This window comes from Diachasmimorpha longicaudata, chromosome 3 (assembly GCF_034640455.1).
Source record: "Diachasmimorpha longicaudata isolate KC_UGA_2023 chromosome 3, iyDiaLong2, whole genome shotgun sequence".
Lineage (NCBI taxonomy): Eukaryota > Metazoa > Arthropoda > Insecta > Hymenoptera > Braconidae > Diachasmimorpha > Diachasmimorpha longicaudata.
In genome coordinates, this window is record NC_087227.1 from 10,793,246 (window position 1) to 10,809,012 (window position 15,767).

Here is a 15,767-nt window from a genome sequence, read left to right on the forward strand (position 1 = left end):
GTAACGGAAATGAGTAGAAAAATAGCTCATTTTTTTCTGGGAAAAATTTTCCTGGCGAGGATTTTTTCTAATAAACATTTTCATATCCTCCTAAAAAAACCATTAGGAATTCCTCGGACAAATGTTTGATCAGACGCACTTGAATGCAGACACCATTAATCATTATTCAATGCGAGACAACTCAGCCGATATAATTGAAAATTAGATCGCATTGAATTTCAAATTCACTATCAAGATTTTAATAACAGACAAACACATCTACGTAAAGAATTCATAGAACTCACGGTTGTCTGTTATTAAAGTGTAGTTATCAGTAATGATCGGTAAGAAACGCATTGAGTAATGCTTCGCAAAAATCATAAGGACGATTTTTATCATGGAGTCCTTCATTTTTTTCCGTGAAAAAAAAACGGAATTAAAAATTCCAGTAATCCCTGAGGAAATTCTTTTTGAAAATTTCGCAGTACTCCTCTAAAACTTTACTAGAAATCCCGGAAAATTTTACTTTAACAGTACTAGATTTTTTACAACCGGTGAATAGTGATTTTTTCCAGTACACGTAGTAGAATTTTTCTGAAAAAAATTTCTCCGTGCGACCGCTCAAAGGCAGTACAGCCTGGCCGACAGGTAGAGATACTTTAACGCGCCATTTCGAGCCTCTCACAAACAAATTACTTATTTCAAAAAATTGCCCCCGACGATAATTTCCATAATGGTCTACATCTTTTGTTATTTTTCTTCCTGATTCTTAAGATATTTTCTAGATTTTAATCGTCTATCAAACCTTGAAACGTTTATTTCCTCATAAAACCCTGTTATTTTTACTAGATACTGATATTTACGTTAAATTACCCCTAGACTTTACCTTCAAAATTGAACCTTCACAATTTTAGTTACCCTAATAATACTTAAGGGTTACAATTGCATTACGAATTTGATACGACTGATAAATCGTATTCAATTCGATATTAAGTATCCGACAGTTATAAATACGAATCATTATGAAATCATTTGCCGGCACGGCCTTGTCTCACACTCGCGGTAAAAGTTCATTACCATCAACCGCGTGCCTCTCGTACGCTCCAGTGAACATTACACCCTCTGAGGAGAGGGGAAAGGGATTGCAGTGTCGATAGACATTTCGACTCCCTAACCTCAGGTGATCGGAATTTATTGGATCTCATGTCTTTTCTTCGAATTTATTGTATTATTCATTTTTTATCTTACCTGCGGTGAAGATATTGCGTGCACCACGAACTTAAAACCCATCCTTCGTGTCCCATCACTCTCTGAACGAGGTCGTCTAGTCTTGCCAATGTGATTGACCACTGGAATGAATATCCTTCGAGTGACTCTCACTGGATAATAAACGTAAACACGACGACAGGTGGACCAATAAGAATCACCACTAGAGGTGGATGAGAAGTCTGCGGAACTTCCGGTCGATCTTGTTAGCTATTCTAGAAACTCTGTCTCTATACTGGGAGATCAAGTTGAAGCTCTACCCTTACTAGTCGAGACGTTGCATGGTGTCGGCAAAAACAATCTGAAAATGATAATTTTCACAAATCTCGAATAAGTAGGAGACTAAAAAATTTTAAAAATTATGTGAGTGAAGTTAAGACCTCTTCATTCAATTTTCATTTAATTCAGACTTTTCTTTAGTGACTGAAAAATATCAGCGAGAGGTGTGTGACATTTAGATTCGTTTTTTGCACCTCTAAAACTGTAACGGTAGTAGGAATGAAAAAAAATGTCACACACTCTTAATTCACGAGGAGTAAGCATGCAAAGTCCGGCATTCGCGAAAATCGAAGCACTCGGCTCGTTACGGTTCTGTCTCACGTCATGGAGTGGCAAGTCCGGCTGTGTAACAGTGAATCGTAAGGAGAGAGAAAAATTAACTGTGATTGGGACGGAAAATATCACTTGACGCGTAAAATCGAAGATACTATTTTCGGGGTGAATGACCAGTCCATTCCAGTCCATTGATGATATCAATTTCTTTTCATCTCATTGTCCAATAAAAAAGTATCCGAATCCGTTTCTGATCGATTCGATTTCATGTTTGTCCGTTGATCGTCCTTTTCTTATACCCAAACATTGATAGTCATCGTGAACAGTCTATTTAGGAGTGATTGTTACGATCCTCTGGAGCGTATTTTCAGCTTAAATATCCTGATCACGAAGTTGGTAGTGTCTTATATGGGCAAAACCCTCGGTTAATTTATGGCGAAAATTCTAACCACATATTAGCACATTCTTCAGCTTCTGCTTTTTTGCAAAAAAAAAGGAAAAGAAAAAGGAAGAGGAATGATGTCGCAGTCGGCGATTTTGTCCCCGACAGTTAACGGTAGATTTCTCGAGAATTTAAGAGACCAGGAACGAGATTTATTCGAGTGATTGGAGACCACTGAATTGAAATCAATGAATGGCCACTAACAATTATCATTGTCCCACATAATTTCATTTGGTTGAATGCAAGCGTGACACCATCAGTACGTGGCGCGTGTGAAGTACTTCGTGAAAGAACGCAAGTCTCGTAGGGATGGGAAGAAAAAAAAAACATTGAAGAAAGGGAAAAAGTACATACATGTATGCACACATATACCTCATTCACGGAGTTGTACATTTCCCAGTACAATTCGATTCGCTGGAAATTGTCTGTGCGTGTCTCAAAGTCCACAACTTGTGGAATGCTGATACATTCTGTCCTTATCTTTGTATTTTATTTAAATTCTCGTGTCCTTCCTGGCCCTCATTCTTTTTCACCTGCTTCAGCTGACGATTATTCTCACCTGTTTGATGGGAAACCACAATAGTAGTCATAAAGATTCATATGTGCATTTTACAGTGGAATCTCAACGAGACTCGAATTCTAACTCAAATTATCCAGTAAATAGCGATCCATTTGAATTTATTCCGAGAAAATACACTTTTCCATGTCATTGGCGAATGAATTAGAATATTCAGCAGTCCAGTCATGCATGGGAAATCTTTGCAGTTGTTGGCTTATTCTTGGAACAAGTGTTAGAAGTTGAAGGCTTAATATTGTCTCGGCTAAATTCGTGCAGCAAATAATCTCACAAATTAATTAGTCGATAAACATGTTCTCGACGTTTTTGAAAGGATGAGTTTGACAATCAAGAGGATGGCGATTCTGAACAATTGGGATGATGAATAACGCCAGTGACACTTTAATTTCCAGAAATTCTCCAGACAAAACAGTACAAAAAAATATGGATGAAAAGGGGGGTTCTCTGTTGTAATCAAAGCCCATTATACGAGGGCTTTTGCACACGAGGGTGTTAACGAGAATGGGGATAACGCCTGGACCATATGACGCTCTTTGACTTTAATTCTCTGTCACTTTTTTCCCCTATATCAATTCTCCGGGGGTGGCTCACTGGCAATTACAAGTGATAAACGATTTTACCGAACTATAGATTCTATTCAGTGAACATTATTCCTCGTACTCGGAATTAATCTCGAATCTTCTCGGGATTTCATTGTTTTCTTCTCATTTCACAAAAATATTGAGTGTAGGGTGAATAGTCTAGTTATGGAAGTATCAAGGCCCCTCGGAGGGTCGGACAATGGCTTGAAGAACTGTTGTTTGAGAAAATATTAAAAGTTTCAAGCTTTCGAATGACTCCATAGCTACTCCCTAGCCTCTTGACAGGCACACACATGCCCCCGAATGTCTATAGAAAAATAAACAATATTTTTTTTCAATCGATTCAAGAGATAGATCGAGCAATCTGGCAAAATAATAAAGCGTTCCGTTAATTCTGGAGCTGGAGGGGACGGTCATGAAGTGGCCTCTTCACCCGATTATATGACTCAAAAAATGAAGGCATTTATAGGGGTTTTGGTTTTGTAGTAGCAACAATAGCGCTAAAGAAAGAGAATGTTTGAATTTCTTCAAATAATGACGCAATTATTTCTGTTTACAGCGCCAGTATACGACGAGGATGCCACACAAGTTGCCGAGTACGAAAGCTGTAAGTTTACCTAGGCGTTGAATAAAAAAAACTAAAATGATAGACCGTATAAAATCGAAAAGATCCCCATAACTCTCCTTCAAGTCATTGACCGTCAATAGAATTGTGTTTTTGTGCCATTAAGATTCTTCCACTGCCACAATAGTAGTAAAATAATTATGAAAAATATTCTCAACAATTGCTTTTCACGGGGACAATTCCAAGAATCATATAATAAAATGGAATATTATTTCTGACAGCTGCTACTGGATGTTATTATAACTTTCAACATTACGAGGAAGGCGAGAGAATACTTACGAATGAGCCATGCTTGAATTGCACGTGTCACAATCGAATGTTGATGTGTTATCTACGTGTTTGTCCATTTACCAAGGCCATAGGTCAGGATTGTACCGTGGAGAAACGTCCGGATCAGTGTTGTCCAGTGATAACATGTCCAGAAGTTCCCGTACAATTATTGACCTCCACCACCAGTGCACCATCAACGGACTCAACTGAAATTGGATTTCCCGATACTTATGGATGCAGTGTTGATAATAAATTCTACGCCGATGGTGCACAATTACCCACTGATTCTAATAATCCCTGCGAGCTTTGCTACTGTATCAGAAATAAAACTACTTGTCTCATGCAAGACTGCACACTCAAGGTCTCGGGCTGTGAGCCAGTTTATCATCCAGGAATTTGTTGTCCAGTCAAATACAATTGCGGTAAGTGACCCCCGAAATGGCACGTGATAACTGAGTTTCGCGATCTAGGAAGATATGCGATCTTGAGACAAAATTGATACTATGAACATGCACTTGACCATACGCTTGGGTCAACAGCAGAAATTAATTAAACAAAATATGTCGATTATTCAATTGGACTGTTGTTCAAAGACATTTCTCTTCCGGTATATTTTTATTTAGATTCGAAATGAAAAATTGGTCGAAAGAACATTCATCGTGAATTAATTCTTACCTGTCCTATGAGTCTAATAATTAATTGATCTTCAGAATACGACGAATTTGGAGCACCTCTAACCCAAACTCCTGGCTTGATAATGACTACGACCATGGCCCCTGGACTTGGTGCACCTCAGTGTTTCCACAAAGGCAGAGTTTACGACGACGGTGACTCTATTCTCTCAACGGAGCCCTGCCAACAGTGCTACTGTCTCCGCGGTGATATTGCTTGTGCGGTTCGAGAATGTGGAAGTCCAATGCAGACTCATGGAAAGAATTGCACTGCTCTACCACCACCCGAAGGCGAATGCTGCCCAACCACGTACGAATGCGGTAAGAGAATCAATTTTATTTCATATCAATTTCCACTCGAGATAACCACTTTTCGTTTTATAATTCTCGTATTCGGTCATTTTATATCATCTCATCATCGCATCATATCGATGGATCGAAATACTAGTGGAAATCGATTTCAACGGTTTCTAGCCCGCACTGATATGAATTTTTGAGACTTTTTTCCTGCGGAATCGGGCTAATAAAAAAATAGTGGGTACTGCGGTTGCACTAGGTCTTCAGCAGTGAAATTTTACGATCGATTTCCCGTTGCAGAGGGCTTCAATGAATTGATAGTGGATGAGGAACAACATCCAGTGACTCCCGATGAGAACGAAATCCAGGCGACACAAGCACCACTGCCAGCCGATAAAGAGGGAGAAGAGCAGAAGCCGGAGGAGATCTTCCCGGGTGCTGACAATGCAATTCCTTCACAAGCTGAGCACACTGAAAGGACCCCTGCCGAAAGTGTCACCCTGCCCGAGGACAATGAAGTCCCGGAGAAGGAGCCAGTTTTGCCGAAAGAGACGACAGAGCCATCAGCTGTGACAGAAGCTGAAGGCCCCTCTACAGATACTGAGCAGAAGACTGAGGCTCCAGAGCTTGAGACCAAGATTGGGGAGGGAGAGGAGCAGACGACTGAGAACGTGCAGAAACCAGAGGAACCTGAAATCGTACAGAAACCAGAGGAGCCTGAGGACGCCCAGAAACCCGAGGAACCTGAAGTCGTGCAAAAACCTGAGGAGCCTGAGCTCGAGCAAAAACCAGAGGAGCCTGAACAAGAAACGACTCATCGTCCCACTCCATCAAGTACAAAGCCAATGATTCCAGCAAGAAAAGACGATCAAATTCCCGAAGAAGAATTCGGAATGACACCCGAGGGAGCTACTGGACCCCCTGAGGAGCAGGCGACCGAGGCCCCTGAATTGGAGCAAGCGACAGAGAAACCTCAGCTGCAGACACCATCGGAGACACCTGATTTAGGTCAGCAAACGGAAACACCTGAAATCCCTGTTGAACCAAAGCCAACCGAGGGACCAATCGAAGAAGACAAGAAGGTGCCTGAAGGTGAAGAGCCAAAGCCTGTTGATTCTAGTGTAACTGTTGGGGAGCCAGAGGTGACTACTGAGGAAGCTAAAGAAGTGGAAGAGAAGAAACCGGAAGAGGGTACCGCAACAGAAGCCGCTGTGACTGAAGGAATCGTAACGAAGACATCCGAGGCCGAGGGCACTTCAACAGAAGAACCGAAAGAAGAGGTGAAGCCAGTGGATGAGGTGAAGCCAATTGAGGAAGAGAAACCGGTCGAACCTGAAGAAAAACCACTCGAGATGACTCCAGCACCGTCGGAGGGAGAGACACCATCTGGTGAACAGATAACAGAGGGACCCGAGGCGGAAACCCCAGAGATACCGACTGAAGGGCCAGTTGGCATATCCGTCTCCCCGAAACTGCCAGAGAGAAAGGCTGAAGATGAAGAGTCAGTGACTGAAATTCATGTAACTGAGGGCTACGATAAGACAGAGGCAGAAAGTCAGGCGCCTGATAGTCTTGTGACTGAAGCTCCAGGGGTCAGCGAGCCAGTCGTACCGGTGGAGGAACATAAACCCGAGGGAGAACAGAAACCTGAAGAAGAAAAACCAGAGGAGGAGCAGAAGCCAGCGGAGCCTGAATCATCGCAAGCCCCTTCGACTGAATCCACTGAAGCATCCGGAGAAACTCCCACGGAGGATATCCAGGGAATACCTTCATCCACTGAAGCTGCTGAGACACCCACAGTGTCCGGAGAAGGCTCGACTGAATCCAGCCAATCGACAGAGTCATCCGCCGAGGAAATGCCGACGAAGGGACTGGAAGTAAGTGGAGAGACCAGTTCCGAAGAGACAAGTTCGGAAATACCAAGTGGAACTCAACCAACAAGCTCCGAGGAAACTTCGTCGGAAGAGGCTGAGGAGCATCCCACTTCCCCCAGCATAGTTAGACAGCCTTCGTCAGCGCAGCCAACAGAACTTCCGAGTGAGATTAGTACCGAGGGCACGACTGCGTCTCCAACTCTAGAGGAACAACAAACTGGACAACCCGAGGGTGTGGGCGAATCTGGAGAACAGGAAAAGACCACTGAAGAGACACCAGTCAGTGAATCGATTCCATCTGAAGAAACAACTGGAACATCGCCCGCTGAAGAGCCTGTCACTGTTCCAACATCTGGCGATGTTTCTGATGTAACATCTGCACCAGCTGGAGAGGGTGAGCCCGTGGAGATGACCGGTGTCCCAGAAACTTCATCCCCTGAAGCGCCAATTGCTGAAGAGAAACCTGAGGCCGGTGAAGAACAAGTGACTGAACTGCCACAGACTCCTGAGGAACCCACTGAAGAGAAGACTGAGGCTCCTGAAACCAAACCTGAAGAAGGAACAATTCAACCGGAGTCATCGATTTCTCCAGAGGAGCCAACCCAGCAATCGATTTCTGATGCGGAGGAGAAGCTTACTACGGAGAGCACAGTTGCACCGGAGTCGGTCAAGCCGACGGAAGGTCCAATTGCCGAAGAGAAACCAACTGTTTCTGATGAACAAGTAACGGAAGTCCCCAGTTTGGAAGACAAATTGACGAAAGGTCCAATTACTATAGAAACAGTAACAGAAGGTGCAATTGGCGAAGAAAAGCCAACGGAAAGCACAATTGCTGAGGAAAAACCGACGGAAGGTCCGACCACTGAAGAGAAGCCAACGGAGGGTCCAATTGTTGAGGAGAAACCAACAGAAGGTCCAACTGTTGAAGAGAAGCCTACGGAAGGCCCAACTATTGAAGAAAAACCGACGGAAGGTTCAATTGCTGAAGAAAAACCAACGGAAGGCGCAATCGTGGAAGAGAAGCCAACAATAGGTCCAGTCACTGAAGAGGAACCGACGGAAGTTCCCATTGTCAAAGAGACATCCACCGATGGGTCACTTGGCGAAGAAAAACCCACCGAAGTTCCAATTTCTGATGAGAAGCCAACAGAAGGTCCAATTACCGAAGAGAAACCAACAGAAGCCCCACTTGCCGAGGAGAAACCGACTGAAGGTCCAATCGCCGAGGAGAAACCGACGGACGGTCCAATTACGGAAGAAGAACCGACGGAAGGTCCAATTGCCAAGGACACACCCACGGAAGGACCAGTTGCAGAGGAGAAACCCACCGAAGGTTCAATTTCTGAAGAGAAACCAACGGAGAGTCCAATTGCTGAGGAGAGACCAACTGAAGGCCCAACTGTTGAAGAAAAAATAACTGAAGGTCCGATTGTTGAGGAGAAACCAACGGAAGGTCCCATTGCTGAAGAGAAACCAACGGAAGGTCCGATTGCCGAAGAGAAACCAACGGAAGGTCCGATTGCTGAAGAGAAACCAACGGAAGGTCCGATTACTGAGGAGAAACCAACAGAAGGCCCAGTTGTTGAAGAGAAACCCACAGAGGGACCAGCTGTTGAAGAGAAACCAACAGAAGGCCCCGTTGCTGAAGAGAAACCCACAGCAGGCCCAGTTCCTGAAGACCAACCGACAGAAGGATTGCCGGATGAAGAGAAGCCTACGGAAGGTCCCAGTGCTGGAGAGAAGCCAACCGAAGGTCCCATTGCTGAAGAAAAACCAACGGAAGCTCCAGTAGCCGAAGAGAAACCCACGGAAGGTCCACTTGCTGAAGAAAAACCAACGGAAGTTACCACTGCTGAAGAGAAACCAACGGAAGGTCCAATTGCGGAACAGGAACCAACGAAATCAGCCGAAGAACCCGTAACTGAAGGTTCAGGCGAGCCAGAAGAACCCGAGAAGACTTCCGAGATTACTCCTAGTCCAGCTGTCGTCAGTGACCAAGTGACGGAAACAGCTGTGCCCGAGGAAAAACCTGTTCTTGAGGAAAAACCTACTCCATCTGAACAGCCTGCCGAACCATCGACAGAAGGACCGAAACCCATCGAGGAGGGAAGTGTCACCGAAGCTCCTGTTGTGGAAGAGAAGCCCACGGAAGTAGCAGTCCCCGAAGAGAAACCCACAGAATCTAACGAGGTTCCTACTGGCACCCCTGAAGAGAAGCCAGAGGAGCCAGCCCAGACTACCGGAACTGAAGCAGCTGTTCCTGAAGTGACGGAGGGAACACCGTCTGAACAACCAATTGAACAAGAAACCTCTGCGCCCGAACAGAAGCCTGAAGAACCCGAGGCAACGCCATCGGCGCCCGCTCCTGAAGAACCAATCACTCATACCCCTGACGATCAAACTTCCGCTCCACACGAGGATAAAACGGAAACTCCCACTGAGCCACCAACTAAGGCAGTTCCAGAAATTTCAACGGAGCCATCAGCAGTCACTGGAGAAACTAGTGAATTACCCGAGCAGAAACCTGAGATTTCAACCGAAGAAACGACTGATTCCACCTTCGGTGAACCCTCTTCCGCAGCTCCTGAAGAACAACCGAAGGAAGGCGTCTCTCCGGAGGTTGTAACAGAGGCCGCAGCGACCCTCAAACCTGAGGAGAAAATCACGGAAATGCCTGACGAACAAATCACAGAGGGGCCCGCAGAGAAAATTACAGAAAAACCTGAGGAGCCCATAACAGAGGCTCCTGAAGAGAAACTCCCGGAAACACCTGCCGAACAGATCACCGAGGGACCTGTATCAGAAATTACCGAGAAACCTGAGGAGAAGCCAACGGAAGGCACTCCAGCTCCATCAGAATCCGTAACTGAAGGAACAGCTGGCGAGGAGAAGTCAGTTACTGAGGCTCCCGTACAGGAACAAATGCCTGAACAGCCAGAGGAGAAGCCAGTAGAACCTAAAGAGTCTGAGAAGCCCGAACAAGAAGTGCCCGTCACCGAGGCACCTGTTAAAGGTGTTTCAGCCCCAAGCATCGGAGAATACAGCCCTCCAGGAATTCCGGGAGAAGGAAATTGTCTGGTGGATGGTCACAGCTACAACAACAACTCCGCTATTCCACCTGCTAATCCTTGCCAATTGTCCTGTAGTTGTATCAGCAGCATAGTTCACTGTGAACTTGTCCGATGCGCACCACCACCTCCACACATGACCGACTGCATGCCAATCCACTCTGCCGACTCCTGTTGCCCGATGTGGGTGTGTGACACATTATCGACTGTTGGCCTCGAAGCTGAGAATCAAATGGGCGAACAACCGACTCCAACTTCTGCTGGAGTAACCGTCGAACCTTCAACTGAAACGCCTGTAAAACCAACGAGCTCAGAATCTCCTGTAGAGCAAGAGACAGTAGCACCAGTCACTGCTGAAAAGACTCCTGAAGAGCCCTCGTCCGAAGTACCGGCTAGTGAGACGCCTGAACCCCCACAGACAAGTGAACCACAGACTGCAAAACCAGAAGAACCAGCTTCTGAAGCGCCCACCCAAGCACCTGTCTCTGTAAGCATTACTCCTGAAGAAGAAACTCCATCTCCCACTTCTGCAAGTTCAGAAGCACCTGTTGAGACTACCGAGTCGGGTATCCCGGTGGAACCAGTCACTGGGGAAATTGACTCAAGAATTCAGGAACCGACACCAGCGGAGGAGCAGCAGACGAGTGCGCCTGAGGTACCGAAAGAAGAAGGAACATCGCCTGTTCCAGAAGAACCTGCGAGCTCCGAGCAACCTACAGTGGCACCAGAAGAGCAACCATCCTCTGTAGCCGCAGAAGAGCCATCCGAGGTGACTGAGCCCCACACGACTGAGCCCGGAATGTTCAGCACCGAAGGAATCGACGAATCGAACTTCACAGAATTAGCCGTTCCCGAGACTCCTAGCACTGGTCCAGCGACAGAAGTTGATCTCTCAACGATAGCCCCTGAAGAGGCCAAACCCGAAGGCGAGAAACCAGCGGAAGGAACAGAGAAACCCGTCGAGGAAACCCCAGGTCCAGTTGAGAGTAAACCAGAGGAGGAGACGCCAGTTACCGAGGAACCAACCCCTGAGGGCCAAACTGATGCAGCTTTACCAGAAGAGAGTAAAACTCCGGAGACTGAAGGACCAACCGAGGCGCCAGTGACACCTGAAGGCGAGACATCTCCTGCAGTTGAGGGAGAGACATTGAAACCTGCCGAGGAGACTCCAAGTACCGAGGGAATTCCGTCAGTTCCTGGAGAGGTTTCAGAGGAGCCTCAGAAGCCAACTGAAGCCCCTGAGACTCCAGCAGAACAACCCACGATTGCTCCAACAGTTGAGGAAGGAACGAGTGCACCGGAAATTCCAGCAGGAGAGGTTACCCCATCTGAAGAGGCTTCCGGCGTGACGACGACAAAGGGAACCACTGAACAGCCGACGTCGACTGAAGAAGAGACAGCTAAACCTGCTGGAGAAATTACAGAAACCCCAGTAGTCTCCATTGATACCACATCTCCAGTTGTTCCTGAAGAGGGTACTACTTCTGCTAAACCGGAGGAGACGTCGGTCAGCACAGAAGGAACGGCCGAAGAACAAACGACGAAGCCCGATGTTACAGAAGCTAGTGAAGTCACTTCATCACCTGCGACTGAATCAGTAACAGTTCCCGAGGGTGAAGAGAAAAAACCCGAGGAGATTCCGAGTGAAGAGAAGCCTACGGAAGCACCTAGTGGCGAAGAAAAACCTACTGAAGTTCCAAGTGAAGAAAAGAAGCCTGAAGAAGCGGTTACACCTGAAACAATTCCAACTGAAACACCATCAACACCAGAGGAAACTCCGAGTGAAGAGAAACAGCCTGAAGAGGTTGCTACTGAGGGAGCGAAACCAGAAGAACCCCAAACTGATCAGCCACCTCAGGAGCAGACTGAGGAACCATCCAAGACGTCAGATACTGTAGCTCCTGTGAGTTCAGAGACCGAAGGTCCTGAAGTGACTCCAGTTCCGGAGGCTCCAGTCGAATCAACGCAAGGAGAACAAGCCACAGAGGCCGAAGTACCTCAAACTCCACAGCCAGAAAAACCCATCGAAGCGGAAACCGAACCATCACCTGTCACTGAAGCCAAACCTGAGGAGACGCCTGAGTCAACGGAAGAGCCAAGCATCAAAACTCCAGCGCCTGAGCAACAAACAACTGAGCCAGCTGTCTCCAGCGAGAAACCTGCAGCATCTGTGACAGAGACTTCACTTCCTGAAGAGACTCCGAGTGCTCCGACTGAAGAGCAGACTTCACGACCGAGCGACGAAATTCCAAGTGTCACTGAAGAAGAAATGAAACCATCAGAGGAATCTTCTACGCAAGGCACCTCCGCAGCACCAGCTGACGATGGAACGAGAGGTTCAACCGAAGTGCCAGTAGAGGAGAAACCGTCGGAGACCCCAGTTACAGAAGAGAAACCGACGGAAGGTCCTATCTCAGAAGAGAAATTGACTGAAGCCCCAATTGAGGAAGCGAAACCAACCGAGGGACCAATCACAGAGGAGAAACCAACTGAAGGTCCAATTTCAGAAGAAAAAGTGACTGAAGGCCCGGTAGTGGAAGAAAAACCGACTGATGTTTCAATTCCGGAGGAAAAACCAACTGAAGGTCCAACGGAAGAGGAAAAATCGACTGAAACCCCGATTTCAGAGGAAAAACCAACTGAAGCTACAGCTCCGGAAGAAAAACCAACGGAAGCTCCAGCAGAAGAAGAGAAACCATCGGAGACACCAGTAGAAGAGGAAAAACCAACGGAAGGTCCGATTTCTGAAGAAAAACCAACTGAGGGTCCGATATCAGAGGAAAAGCCAACTGAGGGCCCGATTTCAGAGGAAAAGCCAACCGAGGGTCCGATTTCAGAGGAAAAGCCAACCGAGGGTCCGATTTCAGAAGAAAAACCAACTGAGGGCCCGACTTCAGAAGAAAAGCCCACTGAGGTTCCAAGCTCAGAGGAAAAACCGACCGAAGGTCCAGCATCAGAAGAAAAACCAACGGAATCTCCCGCAGATGAGGCGAAACCAACCGCAGCTCCCACGGAAGGAGAAAAGGTAACTGAGGGTCCGTCAGTTGAAGAGAAACCCACAGAAGCCCCCGTCGAGGAAGGAAAGCCAACAGAAGGTCCAGTAATAGAAGAAACAACATCTGAACTTCCTGTTGAAGAACAAAAACCCACGGAAGGATCAATAGGAGAAGAGAAATCTCCAGAGACACCAGTCGAGGAGCCCGTGACGACGCAGACGCGTCTCGGCGAGACCCCAGAACCATCCAAAGAAGTCTCTCCCTCTCTCGAAGAGGGCACCTCGCCCTCGCCGTCTGAGGAGAGCACTCCATCCAGTTCCGAGCTCCCATCATCATCTGAAGCCCCAGCAATTCCCGAAGAATCTTCTAGCCAAACTGGCGATCTGCCCACTTCCCCTGCCGCTCCTGAGGTAGAAGAAAAACCAACGTCACCATCAGCAGAAATACCCCAAGGAGAAACAACGCCACAACCTTCTGAGACCTCCCCCAGTGGTGAAGAAATAGCAGCAACCAAAGGTCCATCAACACAGGAAACCCAGGAGCCTGAAATTGAACAGAAGCCAGTTGAACCAGAGGGAGAGCCAAGCTCGTCTCCACAACCTCCTGAGCTGCCAGAACCTGCCGATGAGGATCAGCAACAAGCCCAAGTGCCAGTCTTCCCCGACGAATCAGAAGAGCCAGATCTTCAACAAACAGTCGCCCCAATTGAACACGAGCCCAAGGAACCAACTGAACACCCACCTTATCTGCCATCAAGCACACCCCACCCATCGCACCAGTCTGAAGAGTATCCCGAGCAATCAACAGGAGTAGAGAGTCCTAATTTCCCAGTAAACGGTGGAAGTTATCTGGATCACGACGAAGACTACGGCGACGATGATCAAGTTTATGGACCTGGCACCTGTCGCTACGGTGGAAAAGTCTACGTCTCAGCTCAACAAATTCCACGAGACGATCCCTGCGATTTCTGCTTCTGCTTCCGCAGTGACATCATCTGTCTCCAACAGAGCTGTCCACCACCGATACTCGGATGCCATGAGGAGCCAATAAGTGGCTTCTGTTGTCCACGTTACGAGTGTCATGTGTCGATGGCAACGTCGCTTAATGTCACGACAACCACTACGACAACAACCACCACTTTGCCACCTCACTTCCTGTCACACGCTTACAAAGGAGCTACCAAACGAAGTGGCTGTCAAGTCAACGGACGGACGTACGCAGTTGGAGAAGTCATCACCTCAGCCTCAGGACCTTGCTTAAACTGCAGGTACGTTAATTATCGATTCGAGCATTTGATTAAATGAGTGTAGAGCCTGTAGATCCAATTCTAACGCAACGCAAAGCAAAATGCTTCCACTAATTGTTGTCCTTGAATAATTTGCAGATGCGGAAGCGATGGTAATATGAACTGCAATCCTCGTGTCTGTTCGCCTGAGCCCCTCATACGGCAAATGATCGCCGCAGCAACCGCCAAGAGGAGGAGATGAGCCAATCAACAATACCTCGACTAAAGTCGCGAATAACTCTCCTCTTCAAAAATCATTAAAAAAATCGAAAAATTACTTGATAGAAATGAAAAACATAAGAATGAATGTAACGTGAATATGCGTGTGTGTATAAAAGTGAATCTGAACGAATGGAGAAAATTTCGATTGATTGACGTAATTCGCGACAAGACGCAGAACACAGACAATTCAAACAGTGTGCAATCTTTTTTTTTATTATTTTTTTTTTGTTTCCAGTACCGGAGTGAGTGGTTCAAAGCGTAAACGTTTAACATTTAAATATAAATATTATATTAGGAGATAGATGCAGAAGGATAATGAACGATGAATGAAGAATACGCGCGTTTCCTGGTGCCAAAATGCTGCATTAAAGGACGATGAGGGAGGCGAATTTATTTAAATAGAAGAACCTAGGAAGACTTGTGGACTGTGCCTTCATCAGTGCCCTAGGGTGTTCACAACACCACTGGGAATAACATAACCCAATGCTCAGATTCATCGGCATCCCATGGATGCTGTGAGAATCGATAAAAGTGGGTGAGGGAATAAAAGCAAAATACTAACGACTGATTTCGAATCAATGGCATATCAAGCATTTCTGCCAGCGCTCTCATCGATTTTGTCGCGATAAAAGAAAAATCAATGACTACGAGATTTCAAGGACGATTGGAGAATTAGAGTTGTTTAGATAGTCCCCTGGACCACGATCTGTGTCAGTAACGTGGATCTTCAAGAGTTCACATTTGTTTTAATTGCCATTTTAGTGCACCTTGAGAGTCTTTCCTAGTTATTAATTAATTTTTTTTTTAATTCATAATTTTACTCCCTCATGAACACTTTGAAAGGCTCTTGAAGTATTGCAATAGGTATCTGGCACAAATCGTGGCCCCGAAACAGCTCAATTATCATTGATGATGATGATTTCCATTTTAATGGTTTTTTTTTTCAAGTGAAAAAAAAATTTATAGCTTCGAAATTTAATTTTCTCAGCGTTTATCGTCATCATTAGTGAAAATTTGGCTTAAAACATTTTTATACAGAAAATGAACATTCACATCACACTT

General features: G+C 46.1%; 1 protein-coding gene across 3 annotated transcripts in view; it reads left to right on the top strand.

Moving 5' to 3' along the window:
- LOC135159940 (mucin-2-like) overlaps positions 1–15,525 on the top strand; it is a 35,287-nt gene extending 19,762 nt beyond the window's left edge. For all 3 annotated transcript variants that reach the window (XM_064116004.1, XM_064116003.1, XM_064116005.1), the window contains 5 exons: positions 3,957–4,004; positions 4,244–4,714; positions 5,003–5,284; positions 5,561–14,465; positions 14,583–15,525. In XM_064116004.1, coding sequence (XP_063972074.1) covers positions 3,957–4,004; positions 4,244–4,714; positions 5,003–5,284; positions 5,561–14,465; positions 14,583–14,685 — 9,809 coding nt within the window. In that variant the 3' untranslated portion in view covers positions 14,686–15,525. The remainder of the gene's footprint in view (positions 1–3,956; positions 4,005–4,243; positions 4,715–5,002; positions 5,285–5,560; positions 14,466–14,582) is intronic.
- The last annotated feature ends 242 nt before the right edge of the window (positions 15,526–15,767 follow it).